Below are 23608 nucleotides of genomic sequence, written 5' to 3'. Positions count from 1 at the left end.
ACAGCATTGGGTGGTGGTTCCACTGGGAGCAAAGGCAACAGATGATACTGAGTTCAGGCTTCTGGTCTGGTCTCAGGCCAGCTCTCAGTGATGGCCATCTCTCTCCCTCTCTTCTTGCAGCCAAGGGGCACGACCTGAAGGCCCTCACACTCAACTCCACCATCTCCAGTATTTGACAGACATGAGCAAGGGCTCAGCCACATTGAACTCCACTGAGAGAGTCCTGCAGCACCTGATGAGACCCTGGTGCCAGCAGCTCCCGGCAGGGTGAGTCCCAGCCAGCCGTACCCCACCTGCTGTCTCTCCTGCTCGTCCTCCTCCTGCCTCCTCCCCCGCTTGGATCCTTGTTCAAGAAGAGCAGCCTGGGCCCCTTGTCTTGGGCTGTAGACTGATCTCCCTCAGGGAAGTCCCTTTTCTGAGCATTTGAGAGTCATGAACACTTTCGGTGACCACCCCAGTTTTCACTCTTCCCACTGACTGCCAATTTGCTCCTCCCTCCCTCTGGCCCCCATTATCAGAGGATTCAGGACATCTCTCTAGAGTCCCCACATTCCTCTCTCCCCGGGCCTGTGGAGGAAGGGGCAGCCTCCAGCATGGAAGCTGTCTGCACCTACCACCCTGACCCCATGGCTCATGATGGAGAGTGTGACAGAGACCCCATGTGACAGAGAGCAGCATTCCTGGGTGCTGAACCAGCTGATCCACCATGTGACCCAGAGGGGGCCTCTACTGCCTGGTCAGGGACAGCCTTTTTGTCAGTGGTGAGTGTTCCTGCTGAGCTGGATTGACAGTGAGCGTTACTTATGCCTGTTCTGCTTTATTTCCTCTCTAACATGTCAGCCCAGGTTCTGAGTGGGGGACACAGAAACCGCATATGTATAAAGTTTCAACTTACAAACGGAGACTATGTAAATGGATTTGTTGATCCCAATAAAAAAAAATGTGAACTATCTCACTATTAATTTTTATATAGATTGCCTGGACAAATGGTAATATCTTGGTTATAATGGGTTTAAATATACTATTAAAATTAGTTTAACTTGTTTATTTTTACTTTTTTAAATGTGAGTATTTAAAAAAAGTTTAAATTTCATAAGATAGAGTGTGAAATTCTACTGTTGGACAGCACTGTTCAAGACATGAAAATAAAGCCCAGAGAAAGTGGTTAGAGACAATTTTTCCAAGGAAAGGAGTCAATCTGACCCACGTGGCAAGATGCAGAAAACAGTCTCATACACACATACACACACACACTTAGAAAGCAAGACCAACATCATCATAGAGTTGAACCACTACTTCTCAAGTGGCAAGAGGTTGCAGTCCTGCATTGCAGCCAAGATCCCAGAGAGGTTTTCGGTGGGTGTGATTGAAGGAAGGGGCCCAGGTAAGGGAAACTTGAGGAAGTGACCTCACTTCCTTGGAGACAGACCCCAACAGAACTTAGCACACTGGTCTCCAGGCGCCCACATTCTAGACATAGCATCCTATTGAGCCCACTTGAGTGGCGACACTGAAGACAAGAGGATGTTCTCCTGTTGTCTCCCGAGTTGTGGAGGCTCCGGCTTCAGGAAATCCAAGAGAAAGAGACTTTTCAGTCACTATAGACACTGGCTTGGCCCTCACCTGCACCGCCTCTGTCCAACTGGCAGGAGGAGCACTCAGGTAACACAGGGAAAGCCAACCGGGTTAGGCCACAATTGGATGCCACCCACACACCACTTTGAGCCTCCTTGTGTGTCGGGGGGGAGTGGAGTGAGGGACAGCGCTGTGGAGCGGGGACCCACCGTGAGCATGAGACATTTGCTTGGCCTTAGAACCCTGGCAGTGTGTCATGTTCCCAGCCTAGGTGGTGGCTAGCAGGATGGGAGAGTGAGTGCTGGGGACCAAGCTCCTCTGCCCATAAGTTAGTCCTGAGCCCTCCGGGTGTCATCTCATTCCCCCCTTGGCTGGAGGTCTACGTAGATGCTGCTGTGTACATGATCTGTGCCAGGGTTTCCTCCTGTGGCCAAGTCGAGGCAGGCCCCTGAGACCTCCCTGCCCAGCTCTCGGGCACTGTCTTTGCAGAGATGCATGCAGGAGACGGTTGAAGAGCTGGCAGATGGCTTCGGGTACTCCATCTCCCTGGACCGGGCGCAGCTCCACCCCGCCAACAATAGTGACCAGGGCTGCTCTGAGGTGAGAGTGGGCACAGAGGGGTCTTCCCACCCAGAACCCTGAGATGACCAGGCCCGGCCCAGAATCCAAATTCAAACTCAGGTTCTCCTGCCTGTCCTTGGCCGATCATTCCCTCCATTCTCTCCTATAGAGCCTCTACATAGGGCAACTGAAAACATGCACACTTGCTCCCCTAGTTCCAGAGATATATGATACAGGGAGAGAGAGAGATGGAAACATGAGGAGGGAAGGAGGGAGGGGGCTGAAGAAAATGAGTAAGAAGGAAGGGCCAGGCTTTTTGTTCTTAACCCTGGGTTGCGTGCCATCCCATCACCTTGGCTGCATTCTGTTCAGAAGCCAGTTCCTGACCACTGTGTGTTCCACAAGGATGCGCACAGCAGAAGACAGTGAGCACCGGGAGCCGTGGTGGAGGCTGCCCACCACATAGGCCGACACGAGGCACTTGGGTCTGATTCTAAGTCAAACAGGAGACCATGCAAGGTTTCATGCCAGTGAATGGAAATATCTGAATTTCCCCTAATTTCCACCTCTTAAAGGTGCAGAGCTGGAACCCAGGCCTGTTTTGAGGGCTACTCCACACTACATCCCACCCCTTCTTGTCATTCATTCATCTCTAAGTGTGTGCATCAGACACATGGTAACCAGACCACAGGTGTTGTCGCTATTGTCTGTTCTACACCTGAGGATGTCCCGAGGGAGATATTTCTGGCATTGTCCCCATCGTGCAGGTTGGGTGATTGAGGAGCCCCTGGGAGGCACGATGGCGTTTCCAGGACACAGAGCTTGTAGGAAAAAAGAGGTCGGAACTCAGCTGCATGTCCTCAAGCTTGAACCCTGCTTTCATCACAGGGTCCTGTGTTGGGATCTGTGCTGGCTATTTGTGTACAGTTCTGGAGGTGACATGGGCAAGGAGGGTGAGCAGCCAAGATCCCAGAGGGGTTTTCGGTGGGTGTGACTGAAGAAGGGGCCAAGGTAAGGGAACCCAGAGGTAGTGACCTCACTTCCTTGGAGACAGACCCCAACAGAACTTAGCACACTGGTCTCCAGGCACCCACATTCTACACATAGTGTCCTACGGAGCTCACTTGAGTGGAGACGTTCAACAGAACAGCATGTTTTCCTGTTGTCTCCCGAGTTGTGGAGGCTGTGGCTTCAGGAAAGCCAAGAAAAAGAGACTTTTCAGTCACTATAGACACTGGCTTGGCCCTCACCTGCACCGCCTCTGTCCATTTGTCAGGAGGAGCCCTCAGGTAACACAGGGCAGGCCAACAGGGTTAGGCCACAACTGGGTGCCACCCGCACACCCCTTTGAGCCTCCTTGTGTGTCAGGGGGGAATGGAGTGAGGGACGGCGGGGCAGAGCGGGGACCCACCCTGGGCAGGAGCCGTTTGCTCGGTGTTGGAAGCCTGACAGTGCGTCTTGTTCCTAGCCTAGGTGGTGGCTAACATGATGGGAGAGTGGGTGCTGGGGACCAAACTCCTCTACCCATAGGTTAGTCCCGAGCCATCCAGGTATCATCTCATTCCCTCCTTGGCTGGAGGTCTATGCAGACGCTGCTGGGTACCTGATCTGTGCTGGGGTTTCCTCCCGTGGCCAAGCCGAGGAAGGCCCCTGAAACCTCCCGGCCCGGCTCTCGGGCACTCTCTTTGCAGAGCAGCACACAGGAGGTGGTCGAAGAGCTGACGGATGGCTTCGGGTACTCCATCTCCCTGGACAGGGACCAGCTGCACCATGCCACCATCAATAACCAGGGCTGCTCTGAGGTGAGAGTGGGCACAGAGGGGTCTTCCCACCCAGGCCCCTGAGATGACCAGGGCAGGCCCAGAATCCAACCTCAAACTGCTGTTCTCCTGGGACCCTAACAGGGCTGTCCCCCATGAGTGTCCCACAGTCCCAAAGGAATCTGGACTTCCGCTCTTCCCCACCAGCTGCATAGGAGGGTAGGAGGGCAGTCTTTGCATTTCCCTAGGAAGATTAGAGAAAAGGTTGTTGTCGTTGTCACTTCCCAATAGGCCCTGAGTATCTTTGAATTTTGCCTTTTTTGGAAAATGGAACCTCGACAACGAGGGTCTCCAAACTCCCTTTAATGTAAGAGAAATAACCATCAGCGTGTTTTGGAAGTCAAAGGGATTCTCAGAGTGTGTCACTGCCTTGTACACTGTTTCCAGACCTGGGAGGGGTGGGGTGGCTGCATAACGTTTCCCTCCAGGTCGGGGCCCACTGAAGCCTCAGGCAGTTAGAGGGGCTGGCCCTCGGCCCTCACTTTGGGCGGTTCTTAGCTCTGACCCACAGGACCTAGAGAAGCCACTTGGCATGCCTAAGCCTCTGCTCTCCTCTGTGGAGAGGGGGTGTCTGTTGAGGATTCACTGGGCTGGTGCTCTGCACAGAGGGAGCTTTGTTGTCCCTCAGCAAGCAAATGGCCTCGAGGGAGCTCAGTGTGGAATCCTTCAACACACCCAAAGTCAGATTGTACTGTGAGAGCCCAGAACCTTGCTGAGTGTGGGAGCTCATGTGTCTCCTGTTGCAGATGTGTGGGAGGGGCTAGGAGTTCCTGGGTCAGCTGCAGACCTTGATAATCCTGGTGGTTTGAAGTGGTGGTCCTGACCCTCTGTCCTCCTCATCCCACCCAGAGTGAAGATGAGTCCACTCTGTCTGTCACTGAGGCCTGCAGGATGCGTGCCCTCCAGGCAGGCGTGATGCAGAGGCTCTCAGAGTCTGTGCTGCCAGCCTTCCCCAGCAGAGTCCTCTGCAGTGTCATCACCTCCCTCTGCAGCTACTCAGGCTCCAGCACAGCCCACCAGGTGCTGGACCAGCTGTTTCCCAGGTGACTTCCCACCTCCTCCTCAGCACAGTGGTGACTCTGCCCACTGCCAGCTGTGTGTCTTGCCTTGGGAATGTCAGCGCATCTCTCTGAGCCTGAGTTGGCTCCTCTGAAACGTGGGGTGGGAGAGGATGTACTTGCTAGGCTTCTCCCAGGAATGAATGGGATCAGCCCTCCAGGTGCTGCCCTGGTGCCCGGCTCTGCAGAGAGGGTGGTGGGCCATGCTGTGGTTGCTGGTGGTGATTATTTCTCTGTTCCCCACGGAAAGTAGTCTTCGTCTCCCTTCACTGGCTTGTGGCTTTTTGAGTTTGGAAAAGCACCTGGAGAGCACCCTGTCAAGGAGTTTGAGATGCCATCCAGCTGGTCCTGGTGCTTGTCCTTGGTGTAGCCACTTAGGGATCTCTAGGGCCACAGAGGGGCCACAGGCCCACTCAGACACCTGAGGTGGTTCTGGTTGGAGTTCATTTAACAATGGCTATGAAGGACGTACTGTGTGCAGGGCATCTGGACACACTAAGGGTCACTCAATAAATGAAGCAGACAGCCTCCCTGGTCCTCCTCTCTAATCTGAGAGTCAGTCACACTTGACATCATTCCTAGGTCCCATCTCCCCTCCATCCCGGCCGATGCCCTCATCCCCTTTGGGACACATGGAGGCAGCTTGGCCCATTGTGTGCAGGATGCTGGAAGACAGCACCACCTCCCAAAGTGAGTGGTCTTTGGGTGCAGACGGAGGGCCTCCTGTCTCTAGCAAACAGGGTGCGGGGAGAGGATGGAGGCTGTGGCCGGGTCAGGCCTGGGAGAACCCTGCATCTCACCCATCTTGTGATTCCCATGGGAGGGCTGAGTTCTGGTGGCTTCCACTCCAGCAGGACTGGACTCAGAGCTATGCATGGGTCCCAGGCCCCCTGAGAACCGGAAGGGAGGCTGGGCTGAGTTGCCTCCTAGAGACCCAATCCCAGCAGAGTCCCAGGTCCTTCTGCCTCCCTTTCTCCACATCCACCCCTTGTGAGCACCACCACCAGGTCCATAGTAGGAGGTGTGTGAGCCAGCTGCTCACAGATCTGCTGGAGTCTTCATTCCAGTGGTCCACTTGCATGGAGGGCTGGGGTGGGCTGTGTCCAGACCCTTGGGGAGGAGAGTGTCAGTAGGAACAAGAGACTCTCACAGACTCTGTGTTCGGCCTGCTGGATGAGCAGGCCTGCCACTGCCAGGACAGCCAGCCAGGGCTCAGGGCTGGGATGGGCCCCTCCTCTGGAGGGGGAGGGGATGGCACAGGGGCCCAGATGCTAACAAGGCTGCCTTGGGCGGGCAGTGTTTAAGGAAAGGCCGGGCCACTGACTCTCTGGCCCATCTGCCTCCCCGCAGTGCTATCTATTTCCTGCTGGGAACCTGGCTGGGCCAAGGACAGGATTGCAGGGAGCCCCTACAGTTTCCATGCTGGACCCTGCAGCTGGCCACTCTGCACGTCAGCTTTGGTGGCTCACATGTGGAGGACCATGCCTACCTTCTGCCAGGACACCTGGAGCACCTGAAGGCCATTGAGGCCAAACAGAAAGGTGAGGGGACTGGAGTCTGAGAAGACTGTCTGTGTTGAGGTTCATGGTCTAGAGTTCCCTTAAAGGCGGTGGAGTCCTTCCTATCTTTGGAAAGGCACAGAAACTGTCAGGTGTGTGGGTGAAACTTTCTCCTTATCCTGCTGCAGAGCCAGCTCCAAAGCTCCTGCCACATCCAGAGCCAGAGCCAGAGCCAGAACCAGCCCCTGGGCTACAGCCATCTCCACTTCCAGCCCCACCACCCATGGCAGAGCTGGAGCCAGCGTCACCTGCATCGGACCCTACAGGGCTGGAGGAAGGGGCACCATTAGCTTCAGCCTTAGTGCCAGCTCCTGAACTAGAGCCCACTGGACCCTGGGCTGTGACCACCGAAAACCAGCTGCTGGAGGAGAAGCCGAACATCTTGGACTTACCTCCCCGGCTGGTGGCAGAGCAGCTGACAAGGATGGAGGCAGTGAGCAGTGGGGCTTGCAGGGCAGGGGGGCCCTGCCTTCCTGTGCCATGAGCTGCCCCACACCTGCCATTCCCTGATCCAAAATCTGATGATCTGGGTTCACATTCCTGCTCCCCCGTTACCAACACTGCGACTTGGGCACTTTCTTAACCCCAAGCACTTGCTGTCCCCACGTGCACAGCAGAGCCAGACACTAAGGGCACCTGCTGCACGGGGTGGCTGTGCCGATGAATGAGGTGGAACAGAGAGGAAGTTGGGCAGGGTCTGGCCCTTTGGTGCAGGAGGGAGCTCACTGAAGTGCTGCCAGGTCCTTGGGCCGATCACGCGTGTGCCCAGGGGGCCTTCAAATCCTCAGCACACATCAGGCATGTGATGTGTACTGACTCCAGCAGAGACAATCACATAAAGCCGGTGCTTCTCCCTGCCTCGGGGGAATGTGCATGGGAATGGGGAGTGGGACCCGAGGGGGGACTGCGATGGGTGGAAGATGTCCCTTGGGGTGGGCTGGTGAGGGCTGTTTTCCGGAGCTTGGAGGAAGTGAGATGGGGCTGGGAGCAAATGCCCTCCCTTCTGCACAGCACTGTGTCCCAGTCATCTTGTGCTGACACCTTCAGTGGACACAGACAAAACCCAGGGAATCCCACACACCTCAGAGATCACATCCTCTGCTTCCTGAGCTCCTGCTCTGTCCTCAACCCGCCTGGGACTGTGGAGGACCATGGATGCCAAGCTGGGGTGAGGCAGTGCTGGCAACACTCTGAATCTTCCTCAGGAGCTGTTCAAGAAATTGGTGCCTGCCCACTGCCTGGGCTCCATCTGGTCCCAGCGAGACCGCAGGGACCACAAATTCCTGGCACCCACCATCCGTGACACTGTGGCACACACGAACACCTTGGCCAACAGTGTCATCGCTACGTGCCTCGGGGCCCTGGGCATGACAGCGCAGGACAGGGCCAGGATGGTAGAGCTGTGGATTCATGTGGCCGAGGTAAGTCATGGGAGGCCCATGGAGGCCCTGTCTGGAGTCATGGGAATTGCCTCTTGTTTCTCAGCTGTCGATATTGAAGTCTGTGGTCTGAGTCCCTGCACTGGCCCTAGACACTCCTGCCAGGGCCACACTGACCTTGACTTGAGGTCCTGGTGGTGGCAAGCTCACTTCCTTCCTGTGCTCCTTCCTTGTGTTCAGCTAAAAATCCTTGCGCCTGGCAGTGTTACTCCTCAGGTCCCAGGTGTGCCCTCCCTGGGTTTCCTGGGCATCTGTCTCATCCAGGACAGGAGAAGTCCATGAGGGGACAGAATCCAGAGCTGGAGAGCTCCAGCCCCCACTCACAGCTCAATCTCTTCCCTTCCCTAGGGGTGCCTAGGCCTCAGAAATTTCGCATCCTTCCACACGATCTTTTCTGCTCTGCAGAGCCCTGCCATTAAGCGTCTCAAACACACCTGGGGACAAGTGTCCAGGTGGGTAGGCTGCCCTCCATCCAAGCACCACGAGGGGGAGGTGGACCCTGCACCCGGCATTGGGTCGCCATGGCCCCGCAGTCAGCTGAGACCACCTGGGAGACAGTGAATGCCTGGGACACAGACTGATCTGGTTGCTGGGTCCCTGAGCCTCTCAGGGCCCTTAGGCCAGCGGTTCTGCCCAGGAACTCATTTCCTTCAATATCAGATCCTGACTTGAGCCCAGTTGGAGATTCTCAAGTGTTTCCTTTGCAGCAACAGACATCTCCATCCAACTGAAACCAAGAGTGTTCAAAACTGATCTGTGTGGTAGATACGGGAATGGAGGCCCCAGGTGACAACAGGAGAGGCCCCTCCCCAGTCCCATGGGGACCTCGGGGCTCAGAGCAACCCAGTGAAATCCCTCATCCAGGCCCCAGGCTGTTTGGGTCTTCTGGGATGTCAAACAAACGGGATTTGCCCTTCGACCACCCCATAATCTTTCTTTCTTTCTTTCCCCACTCCCCCAGGGAGAGATCCTACACCTTTAAGAAGTGGTGCAGGGGACAGCAGCACGTGAGCAAGAGACTGTTCCTGAAGGTAACCTGGGGCTGGAGATCTGGGAGGAGGGGTATGCGAGGGGGCCGGGAACATCCTGAGGGCAGCCTAGGAAGTGAGGCTATGGTGAGGCCATCCTAGGGTTCAGAGACCCCTGTCGGTGGGGCAGGAAGGAGATGCCGCACGGCCACCACCAACACCCTCTGCCCTCTCCCTCCATGTCTCAGTTTGGTTATTGTCGGGACACACTCTGGGAGTGCAGAGGTCAGGACCGTGGTCAGTGGTGGGGCAGGGAGAGGGGTGAAGGCAGCGGGGACAGGGACTCTGGCTGGGACAGAGACTGGCCTCTCCTCAGTGGGTCCTTGAGCAAGTCTCTGCCCCTCTGTGGGCCTCGGTCTCCTCCTCTGGGAAATGGAGGGAGATGACATGGTGCAGGCCTCACGGCAAGGTGATACCGTCCAAGGGAGGACAGGAATGGGAGGAGATTTGTGCTGGCTCCTCCTCGAGAGCTGAGGGGAGAGCAGTGATGACAATCAGATGACAGGGAGTCCTCAGGAGAGCCCTGGAGGCAGGTGGAGTTCTCCCCACTCTTTCCTGATGAGGAAAGAGTCTCAGGGAAGCCTGGGCAGGCCCAAGGTCACACAAGAGTGAGTCTTGGAGCCAGGACTGGTCTAGAATCAGAGCACCCTGGAGGTGGGAACAGCATAGGCAGCAGGGGACTGGAGCCAGATGGCCAGGGTCTGAGGTCAGGGGCCTTGAGGGACATGTGGAAGGGAGCAGGGCCTCTCTGACCCTGTCCTCGGCACTGACAGGAGGCGACCTCCGTGTTGGCCACTGCACAGAGGGGCCGCCATGGAGCCCGGGAGAGGCGGCGGCAGCAGGTGAGGGTGCCTGGGGGGGAGGTGCCCAGGAGTCAGAGGAGAGGGTGCTCCCCCTCCCAGCTAGAGGCCTGCCCCAGGAGAGGGGCCTTCCTCCTCCAGCACATCTGCTGTGGCTGCCGAGCCTGAAGTGCCTGCACTGGCAGTGAGCAGGAGGAGGCCTGGAAGGGCTGGGAGCAGGGTGGTTTTGGGGTAGGGAGGGACAGGGGCCACACCCCCTGGGATTGGCCACACCCAGCCCTGGGACGTGACTGGGGGAGTTTGGTGTTCCTGGAGGGGAGGGGAGGAGGGCATTGTGTGTGGTGGGGGCTCCTGAGGGTCCTAGGCTACTGTACGTGGGAGCCTGGGGTGGGCAGGTGGCTGGGGTAAGGGGTTTCAGGGGAGGGTTCATGGGGGCACCTGAGTGCTGGAACTCATCACCATCCCCACCTTGATGGAGCAGGGTGTCATCCCCTCCCTCGAGATGATCTTCAGTTACCTGGAGCTGCTGCATGATGAGACGGATTATTATGTGGAGGTGAGTGAGCCTGGAGGTGGGGCCGTGGGATCAGGCTCCTGAGGGTTTGGGAGGAGAGAGTCCTGCCTGAGCCCTGAGCTCTCACACTTGGAAAGGTCCTCTCTGCAGAGCCTCCCAGCCTCCTGTGGAAGCCAGGGCATCAGGCCCATCTCAACAATGAGTGATGGGAGGCTCTGCCTAGGCCGCCATCCAGGCTCCCAGGGCTGCTGAGGCTCAGAGCTGCCTGGCTGTGTGGCCGCAGGAGGTGGTGTCTGAGCTGGACTCAGCCTCTCCCTCTGGCCCTGCCCAAGAGGGAAGAGAAGTCGGGCCCCTCCCAGTCAGGAAGCACATCAGAGGCTGAGCTGTCCCTTCCTGCCTGAGGCCTCAGTCTCCCCATGTGTCATCAGAGAGGGTTAGATTACAAGGTCTCAGCTCCTCTGCCCCCAGGTCTGGAGCCCAGAGCCTGGCCCAGGTCCAAGTCCGGTCTCTGGAAGGGCCTGCCCACTGGCAGCAGTGCAACACTGGAAGGGGTGGGATGGGGGCTAGTTCTGGGCTAAGGGGGCTGTTTCTGATGGACTTTGGCTGTCTGCCTTCCAGGGCAATGTGCTCAGCTGTCGGAATGAGGTAAGGAGCTGCGGCCTCACTGTGGTGAGTGTGGGTGTGTGGGAATGAGAGAGCCCCCCTTTCATAACAAGCCCTCTAACTCAATCCCTGGGGTCGGACATTTATTTACAGAGTTCAATATACAGAGCTGGGGATCCTATGGTGTTGGCGGGTGGGGGAAGGGCTGGCATCAATGACCCCTTCCTGGTAGAGGATCTATTTCGGGCCAACTGTGAGAACAGGCACGTCCTGACTGGAATTGCAGGGAAGGAGAGTTCCCAAGTTGGCAAAGGCCCCACACTGGCTCCTTGTCCCCCTCCTCACCCCCTCCAAGAGCCTTGCAGGGTCCCCCACCCAGGCCATGTCTCCATCCTGTCCTTCCTCTGTCCCAGGAATTCAAATTCATCAAGGACATCGAGATGGTCCAGAAGGCTGCAAATCTGTACACCGTGCAGCCCGATGAGTATTTGGGGGCCTGGTTCCAGGCCGTGGAGCCCCTGAGCGAGGAGGCGAGGTGAGGCGGGGCAGGAGTTGGGTGAGGGCAGGGCAGACTCTCTCTGCAGACCAGCTCCAGAGCCCATGGCCGTGGCTCCATGGTCAGCCTCAGATCTGGCTGCATGGCGACCCCTGGGGCCCTGGGACTCCAGCTGCTGGGAGGCTCTGGGAGGCACAGCTCAGGCGTGGCTCCTGGGAGCCCACAACTTCACTCTGTCCTGTAGCTACAGCCTGTCCTGTCAGCTGGAGCCACGATACCAGTGGACCAGAAAGATTCGACTCTTCTTCAAAGACAAGAAGAGCCAGTCATCTTCCCGCCCAGGGCTGAGTGAGTGTCTGGACTGGCAGTGGCTGAATCCAGGGGCTCAGTACAGATTCAGGCCAAGTCTGGGCCAGGGGAGTCAGACAGCTGTGGTGCTGGGGCCCCAGCTCCACCGCTGAGCAGTCCTGTCACGGGCGATTCCCCTCGCATTTCTGGGACTGGTTTGTTCCTCTGTGAAGTGGGTGACACTAAATATCAGCCCCTGTGTCAGGGACATGGGGTGCTGTTGGCTGACTGAGCACTCAGCACCGGGGCTGGGGCACAGGGTACAGTGGGTGCGGGGAGGGGGGAGAGTATGCTGTGTTTCTGGGGGAGGCCCCCTAGGAAAGTCCTCTCTCTATCCAGACACCAGGCCCCCAAAATAGAGCCCAGCGGTGGTGGCAGATGACGCTCCTGAGACCAGCTGAACTGCAGCAGGGACACAGCGGGGACACTCAGGTGCATGGGGCCACCTCTCAGAGGCTGATGTGAATGAAAACTTTGTGATCCATTTCCTGGGGTCCCTGAAGGCAACAAGGGAGTGGACGATCCCCCCATCTCCCTCACACATTTTCCCCAGCGCCTATTTCCCTCTTTGGAGGGGCCATGTTTTTGTTGTCAATGATAAATGCTAAGTTTGGGTATTCTATTAAATTTCTGATTTTTCTCTGCCTGGGAGTGGACATGTGATCCTTTCACTCTCTGTGCTCATGAAAATGAGATCCAGAATCTCACATTCCTCCTTGAATTCAGAAACCTCGCAGAGTCCTCCGCTCAGGGCATGTGGTGAAGGGAGAAGGGCCAGTGCCGTCCCTGGCTGCTGAAGGACAGTCCCGTGTCCCCCTCACTCAGAGGACAGGATCATTGCAGTGTGGTTCACCTGGTCCTGGAGCAGAAGCGGCCCCTCCGATCTCCCGGGGCTGAGACGTTGGAGGGACTTTCTCTGGCAGAACAACAGCCACGGAAACGGGGGTGTCTTTAAAAGTAGCACTTGCTTGGGGCCAGCCCAGTGGTGCAGCGGTTCAGTTCCCATGGTCCCCTTTGGCCCCCTGAGGTACGCTGGTACAGATCCCGAGTGCGGACCTAAGCATCCCTTGTCCAGCCACGCTGTGGCAGGTATCCCGCATATAAAGTAGAGGATGATGGGCACGGATGTTAGCTCAGGGTCAGTCTTCCTCAGCAAAAATAGGAGGACTGGCTGCAGATGTTAGCTCAGACCTAACCTTCCTCAATAGCCAAAAAGCTGGCCCTGGCCTGTGCCTAGCACAATTCCTGCCCAGGACCGTGGCTGCCTTGCTGCACTTGGAGGACGAGGGAACATTTTCCCAGTTCCTCTTGCCCAAATGAGGAACTTGTTTTCTGATTCAGTCCCTGGAATTGCATCCACTTTAAGTGGGGAAAATCCTGTAAAACCTCAAAATGTGCACGTGGAGAGGGCGAGGCTAGAGGAAGGCCCTGTGCAAAGGGACTAAGGGCAGGCAGGACCCTCCCTCTCTGGGCCCCTCTAGGGTCTCCCTGTTCACCTTTGACCTGGGCTTGGTCCTCCTGGGATTCCGGTCCATGACTCTGATTCCCACTTCCTGCTTATTTTCTCTCCAAGGGGAAAGATTGGGGAGGCAGATTTTAGCGCCACAGCCAGGTCTCCCTCCACGAACCTGGTGCTCCCTGTGAACTAGGATTTTCAGAATCCCTGCACTTCCGCATGCAATTCTCTCTTAGGGCAGAAATTCCCTAGATGCCCCCAGCCTTTCTGTCAGGTCCATCGTGGCCACTCCTTCCAGGCTGGATCTGATGGATCCCAGGTGAGCTCTGGTTTTCCAGGATAACAGACCATCATCCTGACCAGGAATGACCCCACAGTGTTCCTTGCTGCCCAGGGTGACCTCTGGGCCTGTGAGGTACTCAGGTCCATGGTCTTGGACAATCACCAGTTTACACACTCTGGTGTAATTTGACTGGCGTTTCCGAAAGTGGTAGCTGGGCCCGAGCCCATGAAGCACGCAGCCCCTGGGGTGACTAGGGTCTTTTCCACAGTCTTGTGCGGTGGTTCTGTCATTGAGGTGTGAACCTTTCCTGTTGGGAAGTTGGAAAGATGAGGCCTAAGAAAGGTGTGAGTTGGGGGTCCTGCGGGCAATGCCACCAAACTAACGTTCTGTGGATGTGCATGGACACAGCCTCACCAAGTATAATCTGGAAATGCTCCCCGTGTGGGTGTCCAACAGACATGGGTCTGGCTCAACTGGAGAACCCGCCTGAGAACCAACAGCTACGGGGTGACCACCCGGCATTTCGAGCTTCATCCCCAGGAAACACCATGTAAGCAAGGAGCAGATGAATCGCTTGTCACTTCTGAGTTATCCCCTCCTTCCTGATCACTGCAAGTGTCACTCAGACACTTGGCAGGCCGGACTCTGCCAGGGAGGCTGTCTCAGGACAGCCAGAAGCTGAGGATCAATCCTGGTTCCCGGCAGCCCAGGCCCTTGCTGATGCGGCACAGCCACCCAGAAAAGAGACTTGCCAGAGGAAGGTGGGGAAGGCTGTGCTGTCCCTCCAGGGAGAAAGAGTCGTGGCAGGTCCCAGGGCTAGTCCAGGGCCAGGATGAAGGCACGGGTGTCCCACGAGTGTCTCCTCCAGGACTGGGGTGCTCCTGAGAGCTGACCCGGCAGGTAGCAACATTCAGTAAGTCACGTGGGTACAGCTGTGGCAGAGGAGGGACAATTTATCCCATCTTTGGGTTTCCCAGTTGGAAATTGGTTGCTGAAGTCCATGAGTAAAGCAGTTAGAAAATCTGGGTGACATGTTAATTTTTGAAGGAAAGTATGAGTTACCAAAACTGGCTTCCCAAGAGCTAACTAAAGGGAAGAGAAAATAACAATGTGAATCTCTTGAAATCCCTCAGGTGCATATAGTGTCAGAGAGAAATCGTCAGAATATTTGAGGAACTGGAAAGCAGGGTTCTGTTTAAACTGTTGCAGGTGTAAGGTGGGGATGGGTGCTTGCATCTCGTCTTCCAGTGTAAGTGAAAACAAGATCACATTAGGAGTGAACTCAGTCTTTCCAAAGTGGTGTAAGACATGGGATTGTACTCCTCACTCACGTCCCTCAAGAATCTCTTGCCACGTGGTCCATTCATTGATGCATCTTCCATTTACAGGAGCTAACAAAAAATCTGTCCCATTGACAGCCATACCATCCAGCTAAATGCCACCTCACCCCACTCACAGTGTCCCGCAAGCCTCTCTTGGTGATCTGTCTCATCACAGTGAGGGATTCATGCCAGAGTATTCCAGAACCTTGGGAACCATATTCATACCACCTCCAATTGCCAAGACAGGAGGGTCTCTGAATGGGAAACCTGACTCTCAAACACTGCCTTTCCCTTGGTTCGCCTTAGGATTTCTCCCTGAATGACATGATTGGCCCATTCACCTGACTGCTGCCCCCTCGGTTTTGGTGGCTCTGGAAGAGGTACCAAGATGTACTGGCCTTTCCTTCACCATTGAGGAGACCAATGAGAACCCTTCTTGACTCCTCAACCTGCCCTTAGGTTTTGATGTGTACACTGCCTGTCCCAGTGACCACAAGACCTTGGAGACCACTCTGACTCTCCTTAGGGAATTGAACTCTCTCTAACTACAACCACCAGACTAGAGCAAAACTGGGGCCACTGTTTTAGGAACAACTTCAGCATTTGCAGCTAAGGTTGGAACACTTCTGGAGATCTACCAAAGCCCCTGGGTAAGGGGTCTGGATTCTAGAGAGAGAGATTCTGGTCTTCACCAATCAGTTCTCTCATCCAATCATAGGGAAAGGCAGAAGCTCTACGTATGTCATCCCAAGGACTTCTCAGTTTGTGAGATTATTAACTGGGTTGGGAGGGAAGATGAGGGTGAAGGAGAAGTGCCATGGAAACATTGAGACTCAGCCCAGGGTCATGCTCAAGGCCAATGCATCCACCGCACAGCTCCTGGGAACATTGGCTGAGGACAGCTCACAGCTCTTTCCCTCACAGGATATGCCCACAGCATAGGGAACCGCCTAACCTTAGGACACAGCCCTCTCGAGGGACAGCCAGAGGCCCATGTCTGGCTGATAAGGGAATAGAAGCCTGGTCTCAATTTGGGACAACACCAAAGGGCTGTCCCAGCTCCAGAGATCCTTGAGAGTTGGCAGAGACTCAGTGGCAACTGTCTTGGCCTTCAGCTTCTCCTTCAACTATCCCCACCTTGCTAACTTCCCATAGGGATATCTCCCCAGAACGCTTCCCTAAACCTTCCACATGGAATCCTCCCCCTCACAGTCTCTTTTCAGGGCCCCATCTGTGACAGGCAGTAATCAGGAGACATTAATGCAGAACACAGCAGCATGAGATTCGGCAAATGCTGTTCTGGAAGAATGATCTGTTAGACAATCTGAGAGGGTAGGTCATTGTAATCTCCAGGATAACTTAGGTAATGCTCCGGTAATAAATGCAGCAATTGAGAAATTCATGACTAAAGATGTATTTCTCCTCAGATTTACATCATACATTGATAGTTGAGGTGAAGGGACCCCTGCTTCCTAAGTCACGTGGGGCAAGGCTGATGGAGGCCCCATGATCTTGTTGGTACACCATCTGAAACTGATGCCTTCTTCAGTTGCCACCAAAGGACAGAAAGAGCACCTAGGGTCTTACACCTCCTCTTTTATTCTTTGGCTTAAAAGTGATGCCATTGGTTGGAAGGTGCCACATATCCTTTCCAAAACCAAGAGGTCTAGGAAACATAGTCTTCTGTGTGCGAGAGTGAAAGCAGAAGTGGATGCTGGCACCACACTCTCTTTCTTTTCACCAAAGGATATGATTGCTTTCCCTCTCACATAGAGAATTCACTCACCCTCTTTCCCAAGGAGGACATCTGAAGACCCGGTAGACTCAGAAACCCTAGCCAACCCTTGGGCTAATGGGACAAAGACTTCAGGGGCCACACATGACAAAGAATACAGAACTCGCAGGAGTGGATCAGAAAATTCACTAAAGAAATGAACAAGGACTATTGTAATAAGCAGAAACAAGAAACGCTGGGGATGGGGAGAACCTGACATCCTCAATTGTCACATCATCCTATTCCAAATACTCAGTCTCCTGCAAGAAGTTGCAGGGCATACAAAGGGACAAAGAAGGATGGCTCATACAGAGGAAAACTTAATGATTAGAAGGGGCCCTTGAGGAAGCACTGAGGGGTTACTGCAGAAACTTTTGTCTGCTTGTTGCTATTCACATTCCTGTGCTGAGCCTATGTCTTCATAAGCTTGTCGCAGGGATGCTGAACAGCTCTGTTTCAGGGTAAGACAGAGTCAGAGGTCATGGATACCAGCACCTGATTTGTCTGTTCTCTTCTGTCTTTCTCCATGACTATATCTACTGTCTCATCTTGCTTTACAAGCAAAACCTGGAAAACCTACCAAAGCAATTGTTTTTGGGTTTTTCTACCAATAGTACAGAAAATATGGCTGTTACTTTTGGTGCTGAAACTCAATTTTGTGGAGCAAATTTCAACCTGAATTTGAAGTTTGTTTAAAATAGTTAAACATAGAATAACCATATGACCTGGCACTTCCACTCCTAGATATTTACCCCCTAAAATCAAACACAGGTATACAACCAACAATTTGTCTAGGAATATTCACATCAGCCCTGTGCATAATAGTCCAAGGTGCAAGGTCCATCAACTGATGAAGGGAGAAACAAAAATGGGGACATCCATGCAATGGGATATGAATCAGCCATGGAAAGAAGTGAACTGCTGATGTGTGTATAATCTTTAAAAACACTATGCTAGTGAAAGAAGGCAGACACAAAAGGAGAAATCTTTGTGTTTCTATAGATACGAAAAGTCCAGAAAAGGCAGATCAATAGATAGAATGTCCCTTCCTGGTTGCCAGAGGTTGGGCATAGGGAGGAATGGGGAGCGACTGCTTAATTTATATGCGGTTTCCTTTAGGATGATGAAATCTTGTGGTCCAGACAGCAGTGATGATTGCACAGCACTGGGAGTGTCCTAAACCCCACTGAATTGTGGGTGATTCACCTTTTCACAGTGAATTTTACGTGACGTGAATTTTACCTTAATTTAAGAAAACAATACAGAGTTCATTAGCTCCCACAACAGAGTGTCAAGAGCCCCTGTGGCTCAAGGATGAAAGGGCTCTATCAACAACCTCATGACTACTCCAGGAGTGGTAGATTTTCATTTTCTCTCATAGTGAGAGTGTTCTGTCCATTGTCACAAGACTATTCGATTCTTGGCCCCAAATGTCCAAAGACAGTGAGAGAAAATATGCCCTGTCATACCCCTTTTCACTAGACAGGGCTTTCCTTCCAGAAGCCCCAAGGGAACTTTCTGGGTCAGGGTTGCAATCCAGCCCATCACTAAGCTACACTTTGAGCAGTGACAGGATTGCATTCAATTCCTTCCCCACTGTTCTCAGGTGAGAAGAAAAGGTCATGTCGCCTGAGTCCATGAGATGGGAAACACCCAAACCAAACTTAGGTTCTAGCAAGGAGAAAGCCATCAGTACACAAATAACTCCCTGTTCTAGGATTTAATTTTCTTATTAATAGACTTTACTTTTTAGAATAATTTTAAGTTTACAGAAAAATTCAGCATGGGGCTGGCTCAGTGGCATAGTGGTTAAGTTTGTATGTTCCAGTTTGGTGGCCCGGGTGTCCCAGGCTCGATCCCAGGTGCAGACCTATGTACCACTGATGAAGCCATGCTGTGGTGTTGTCCCACATACAAAATATAGGAAGATTGGCACAGATGTCAGCTCAGCAGCAGTCTTCCTCAAGCAAAAAGAGGAAGATTAGCAATACATGTTAGCCCAGGGCCAATCTTCCCCAGCAAAAAAAAATATATATATATACAGCAGACAGCACAAGTTCCAATATCCTCCCTCATACCCCAGTTCACGCACACTTTCCCTTGTCATCAATATCTTGCATTTGTGAGATACATTGGTTATATTTGATGAGCCAACACTGATACAATATAAAGTAAACAGCTTATATTAGGGTTCACTCTGTGTGTTTTATCTTTAATGGGCTTTGAAGACTGTATAAGGACATCTATCCACTGTTACAGTATCACACAGCATAATTTCTCTGCTCTAAAAATCCTCTGTGCTCCTCCTATTCATTCCTCCCTCCCTCTGCCCAAGTCCCGGTAACTACTGAAGTTTTTACCATCTCCTTGGTTTTGCCTTCTCCAAAATGGCACATAAATGGAATCAGACAGTGTGCAGCCTTTTCCAATTGGCTTCTTTTACTAAGAAATGTGCATTTAAGATTCCTCCATGTTTTTTTCCTGGCTTGATAATTCATTTCTTTTCTATTGTTGAATAATATTCCATTGTTTGAATAGACAACAGTTTGTTTATCCATTTACCTCTTGGAGGGCATCTTGTTTATTTGCCATCTTTTCCAATAATGAATAAAGCTGACATAAACATTCAACTGTAGGTTTTGTGTGGATATATGTTTTCAATTCATTCAAGTATATATCAAGGAGTGAAATTGCTGGATCTTAGGGCAAGAATGTCTAGCTTTGTAAGACACTTCCAAACTCTCCTCCAAAGTGGCCGCACTGTCTTGCATTCCCAACAGCGATGGATGAAGCTTCCTGTTGCTCCATGTCCGCCTCAGCATTTGCAGTTGTTAGTGTTCTGGGTTTTGGCCGTTCTAATAGGCCTGTACTTGTATCTGATTGTTATTTCTAATTTGCATTTCCCTGATGGCAAGGATGTTGAGCATCTTTCTGTGTGCTCATTTGCCATCTGTGTATGAAAGGGCAGAAACAGAATGGACTGCAGGAAAAGAGATGGCTGGGATGACAGGAAAGTGGAGGCAGAGATGATCTTCAGGGCTAACTAGGCACTGACTATGCCCTCTGTCAGATAAATTGTGGTCTACCTAACATTGAGTTTTGAGTGAAAACTCCATAGTATCTGGTTGTGCACACATATATCTTATTGAGGCTTGAGTTTTTATATATGTTTTTACTGAAAGATGCTGTAAGCCCTATGTATAAACAGGTTGCTGTACAGCAGGTGATGACAGTGTCAGAGATGATGAGAGTCTATCTTGAGTGGATGATGTCTGCCATGCAAGCAGCATGTGTTGCCTATCACCAGAGGCAGAAACCCAAACACTTCTGCCACTGCGTCTTAGTATTGGAGTCTCCAAGGAAAACACAATGCAGCCAAGCACTGGGTGGAACAATGCTTTACTCACACAGAGGAGACAGAGCAAGATCAGTTTCAGTGGTAGGCAGTGGTCCCCCATGGCCAGTGGGTTCCTCCTGGCAGCTGAAGCAGCGCAGCTGGCCTGCACACACCCTTCACATGCTGTAGAAGAAAGAACCTGACCCCCTCTGCAAGGGACAAGTATAGCAGTGGAGTTGGCCAGCTGCCATGTGACGCCCAAGCTTAAGCAGAACGAAGGAGAACACATTGAGTCTGGAATGGGAAAAGATAGTCCCACAAGAGGTGACAAGTCCAGCACAGGCTGTGCAGACTCCTTACCTCTTGGTGAGGAAGTGTTCCCCACCCAAGACTCCTTCCTAAGTGGCCTAGTGAGGGTCCACAGACCACATGAGCTGGATTGCCTCTCCCGGCAGTGTCAGTGGCAGCCAATGCCTCTCCCATTATGCATTTTCATTTTGCATTTGCCACCAGAGAGAGCCCTGAGAGGAGCTACATCTCTTTTATCTCTTGGAGGACACTTCATTCCTGAGAAGTTTCCGTATTCTTGGCTACATTGGGTTCATAATCTAATGATTTTTATATTTGTGTATGTAGCATGCGCAGTATCCCCTCTCTAATGTTCAGTTCACTTGCAACACTGGAGGTGCTTACTATTATATTTCTATTTTAGAGCTGAAGATTCTGAGGTCAGAAGAGATTACATAACATCTACGAAGTTATCACGTTTACTAAGTGCTGAAGCCATGTTACCAGGTCAGACAAGCTTCCTTCAGAGCTGACCTTTTTAACCTCTAACGACTTCTTGTAGAAAAGAGAAGAGTAAATGCAAGTGCTTTCTCAAGATCATTGATTGCAGGAGTTCTTTGAAAAGAAAACAAAAAGCAACGCCTTCGTGTTAGGAAAAACCTTACAGTTCTCCTTTACCCGGTGTCTCATCTTAATTTTCACACGGAACACCTCACTTCACCAAATCTGTGTGGGTTTTCCCCACACCAAGCAATTCCGTGGACACCAGCTGGGCGTTCTACAATTTAACCTAATTCTGACACTCTGTAGCTGGAGATAGCGTCAGATCCCACTGGTTGAGGGCTCAGTCCCATGACACTGCCCCCCACTTCAGATGCCAATGGCAAGTAGTAGGTCCCCAGGTTACCCACATTTTCTGTCCAATTTAACTACAAATCAGAGGTTACCACAACTTCCTCCTCAGGTTCGATTAATTTTCTAGAGCAGTTCACAGAACTCAGGGAAACATTTATATATGTTTACCAGTTTATTGAAGGATATGACGAATGATACAGATGAACAGCCTAATGAAGAGACACACAGGGTCAGGTTGGGGAGGGTCCCAAACATGAGAGCATCTGTCCCTGTGGAGTCGGGATGGATCACCCCCACTGTAGACAGATGTGTTCACCAACCTGGAGGCACCCCAAAGCCCATAGTATTGGGATTTCATGGAGGCTCCCTCACATAAGCATGACCGATTATTAACTCGACTTCCAGCCCCTCCTCTCTCTCTAGAGAAGTTGGAGGAGAAAGGGGGGATGGAAATCCCAAGCTTCTAATCACAGCCTGGTCTTTCTGGTGTCCAGCCTGCATCCAAAAGCCACACAGGAGCTCACCCAGAGTCGCCTAGTTAGAACAAAAGAAGCTTCTATTGCTCTTGGCACTTAGGAATTTACCAGTGTTCCAGGAGCGCTGTGTCAGGAACTGTGGGCAGAGACCTATCTATATTTCCTATTATCTCACAACGTTTTTTCCATTTCACATTACTGTCTCCAGATACTGACTGTCGATACAGCACATGTTTGCACCCTTCTCTGCTGTATTAAGCCTGGGTGGGCTTGACTGCTCCCAGAGGCCACAGACGGGGAAGCATCCGTAATCTGTAACGCCTGTTCATGAGTATCTGACTACAAATACTCTGCTCCTCAGGCATATGCAGACATGGATAAGCTGCAGCCAGAGGCTCAAAATCCGGAAAGAAGGGGCTATTAGAAGCTGAATCCCTACATAGGATGGGGGGGGGAAGAATTTTCCCTCTATTCTTCTAGGTTCTTCTGGCTGTTCTAAGAGTTAAATTGACATAAGACAGAAAAAAGGAGAAAAAGAAAACAAAGTTTAATAACGTGTATGCATGGGAGAAACCTAGGAAAACTGAGTAACTCACCAAAACGGCTGAAGCCACCACCTTAATTACCAACTCAAGCTGAAGACACAGGGGATGTTGGCGGTGGGGGTTTGGGACTTCCAGGGTCAATTCACGTGGAGATGGAAAAGTAAATGTTTGGTAAATAATTGTTGCCGTACCTGGCAGAGACTTTGGAGACAGAGAGGACTGTGATCCACCGGGCCTCTCTGGGTTCCTCGCTGTCTGTCACACCTCGTTCATATCACACTGTAGTTTCCACGGTAGGAGCTCCCTCCTGGAACAGGCCTTCCATCTAGAATTCTTTTAGGCAGTTATGGGGAAGGTCAAAGTCTTTTGCTCTTAAAATTGATCAAGCCAAAGAGACACATTTTGGGGTAGCAAATTCTGCTCCCCTACAGTAGTTAGATTCATGAGGAACTGGAGCAAATGGGAAATGTAAAGTTCTCAAAGGAGGCCCACATTTTAGTTATCAGCATTATTACATATTTAAGTATGTAATGCATACATAGCACAACCATTCAAAAGGTAAAAGGGGTCAGCAAACTTTCCTTCCAAGTGCTCAGACACACAGTAGTTCACTTCAGAGAGAACAGTGCTTTAATTTTGGTGTGTATCCTTGCAGAGAAGTTACTTTCATATACAAGTAGGCAGATGCTGAAAATACATACACCTACCTATATGCGTATATAAATATATAGGTCTATACTATGTTAATATGCAATCTCAAATACATATATGCATTTGTAGGTATTTATTTTTTTCTTCACACACATGTGGTTCCAAATCAGTACATTAGATGTGTCGTCATTTCCCACAGCTTCAAATTAGGTCACAGTATGTGTGGCTGCACCCTAGGTTAAATAACCCGCCTTCTAGTAACACGCATTAAGGATTTCCCTGTATTCTTACAAGCAGCGCTCCAATTATTAAACCTGCATAAACTACAGTTTTCATCTATGTAGGCTTACATGTAAGCTAAATTTTCAAAAGTGTATTTTCTGGGTGCATTTTCACTTGTGATGAGTTTTCACTTGAGTGTCTTTTCACTTGAAAAATTTCTCATGGTGACTGTACCATTTTACGTTTTCACAGCAATGTGTGAGTGTCTGTTTCCCCAGCCCTCAGTTCCTACTCTGACTCTCCATTCTTCTTGCGCTAATGCTCTACTTTCTCCTCACCTCAAATATCATTCAAAGAGACGTTTTCCCTCTGTGTCAAGGCTCAGCGAGGATTCCACATTTGTCACTTTAGCCACATTTGTACTACAAATAGGAGAACACTGCAATATTATTCCTTTTGTAGGTTCAGCAAAATAAAATCTCATTCACACACATATTTCTAAGATTACTTAGGGTGTTTCAATCTCTGACAATGGATAAAAACTAGGCTGAGAACATGATCCAGTACCTCTATAAAGAGTTTAACTGTTTAAAAAAAT

At 51.9% G+C, this 23608-nt stretch overlaps 1 protein-coding gene across 50 annotated transcripts in view; it reads left to right on the top strand.

Annotated features, from left to right (window-relative positions):
- The window catches only part of LOC138922045 (ral guanine nucleotide dissociation stimulator-like), a 91649-nt gene extending 79204 nt beyond the window's left edge, over positions 1 to 12445 (top strand). For 34 of the 50 annotated variants that reach the window (XM_070258828.1, XM_070258861.1, XM_070258844.1 and 31 more), the window contains 17 exons: positions 121 to 267; positions 669 to 761; positions 2065 to 2175; positions 3828 to 3938; positions 4806 to 4999; positions 5597 to 5704; positions 6365 to 6555; positions 6702 to 7006; positions 7779 to 7994; positions 8361 to 8464; positions 8974 to 9043; positions 9814 to 9882; positions 10322 to 10396; positions 10973 to 10999; positions 11371 to 11492; positions 11698 to 11801; positions 12141 to 12445. In XM_070258828.1, the coding sequence (XP_070114929.1) occupies positions 2071 to 2175; positions 3828 to 3938; positions 4806 to 4999; positions 5597 to 5704; positions 6365 to 6555; positions 6702 to 7006; positions 7779 to 7994; positions 8361 to 8464; positions 8974 to 9043; positions 9814 to 9882; positions 10322 to 10396; positions 10973 to 10999; positions 11371 to 11492; positions 11698 to 11801; positions 12141 to 12160 (1821 nt within the window). In that variant the 5' untranslated portion in view covers positions 121 to 267; positions 669 to 761; positions 2065 to 2070 and the 3' untranslated portion in view covers positions 12161 to 12445. The remainder of the gene's footprint in view (positions 1 to 120; positions 268 to 668; positions 762 to 2064; positions 2176 to 3827; positions 3939 to 4805; positions 5000 to 5596; positions 5705 to 6364; positions 6556 to 6701; positions 7007 to 7778; positions 7995 to 8360; positions 8465 to 8973; positions 9044 to 9813; positions 9883 to 10321; positions 10397 to 10972; positions 11000 to 11370; positions 11493 to 11697; positions 11802 to 12140) is intronic. The other 16 variants (XM_070258831.1, XM_070258839.1, XM_070258840.1 and 13 more) reach the window with 4 other exon arrangements.
- The last annotated feature ends 11163 nt before the right edge of the window (positions 12446 to 23608 follow it).

This window comes from Equus caballus, unplaced genomic scaffold (assembly GCF_041296265.1).
Source record: "Equus caballus isolate H_3958 breed thoroughbred unplaced genomic scaffold, TB-T2T haplotype1-0000340, whole genome shotgun sequence".
Classification (NCBI taxonomy): Eukaryota; Metazoa; Chordata; class Mammalia; order Perissodactyla; family Equidae; genus Equus; species Equus caballus.
This window is presented reverse-complemented; position numbering and strand designations above follow the sequence as displayed.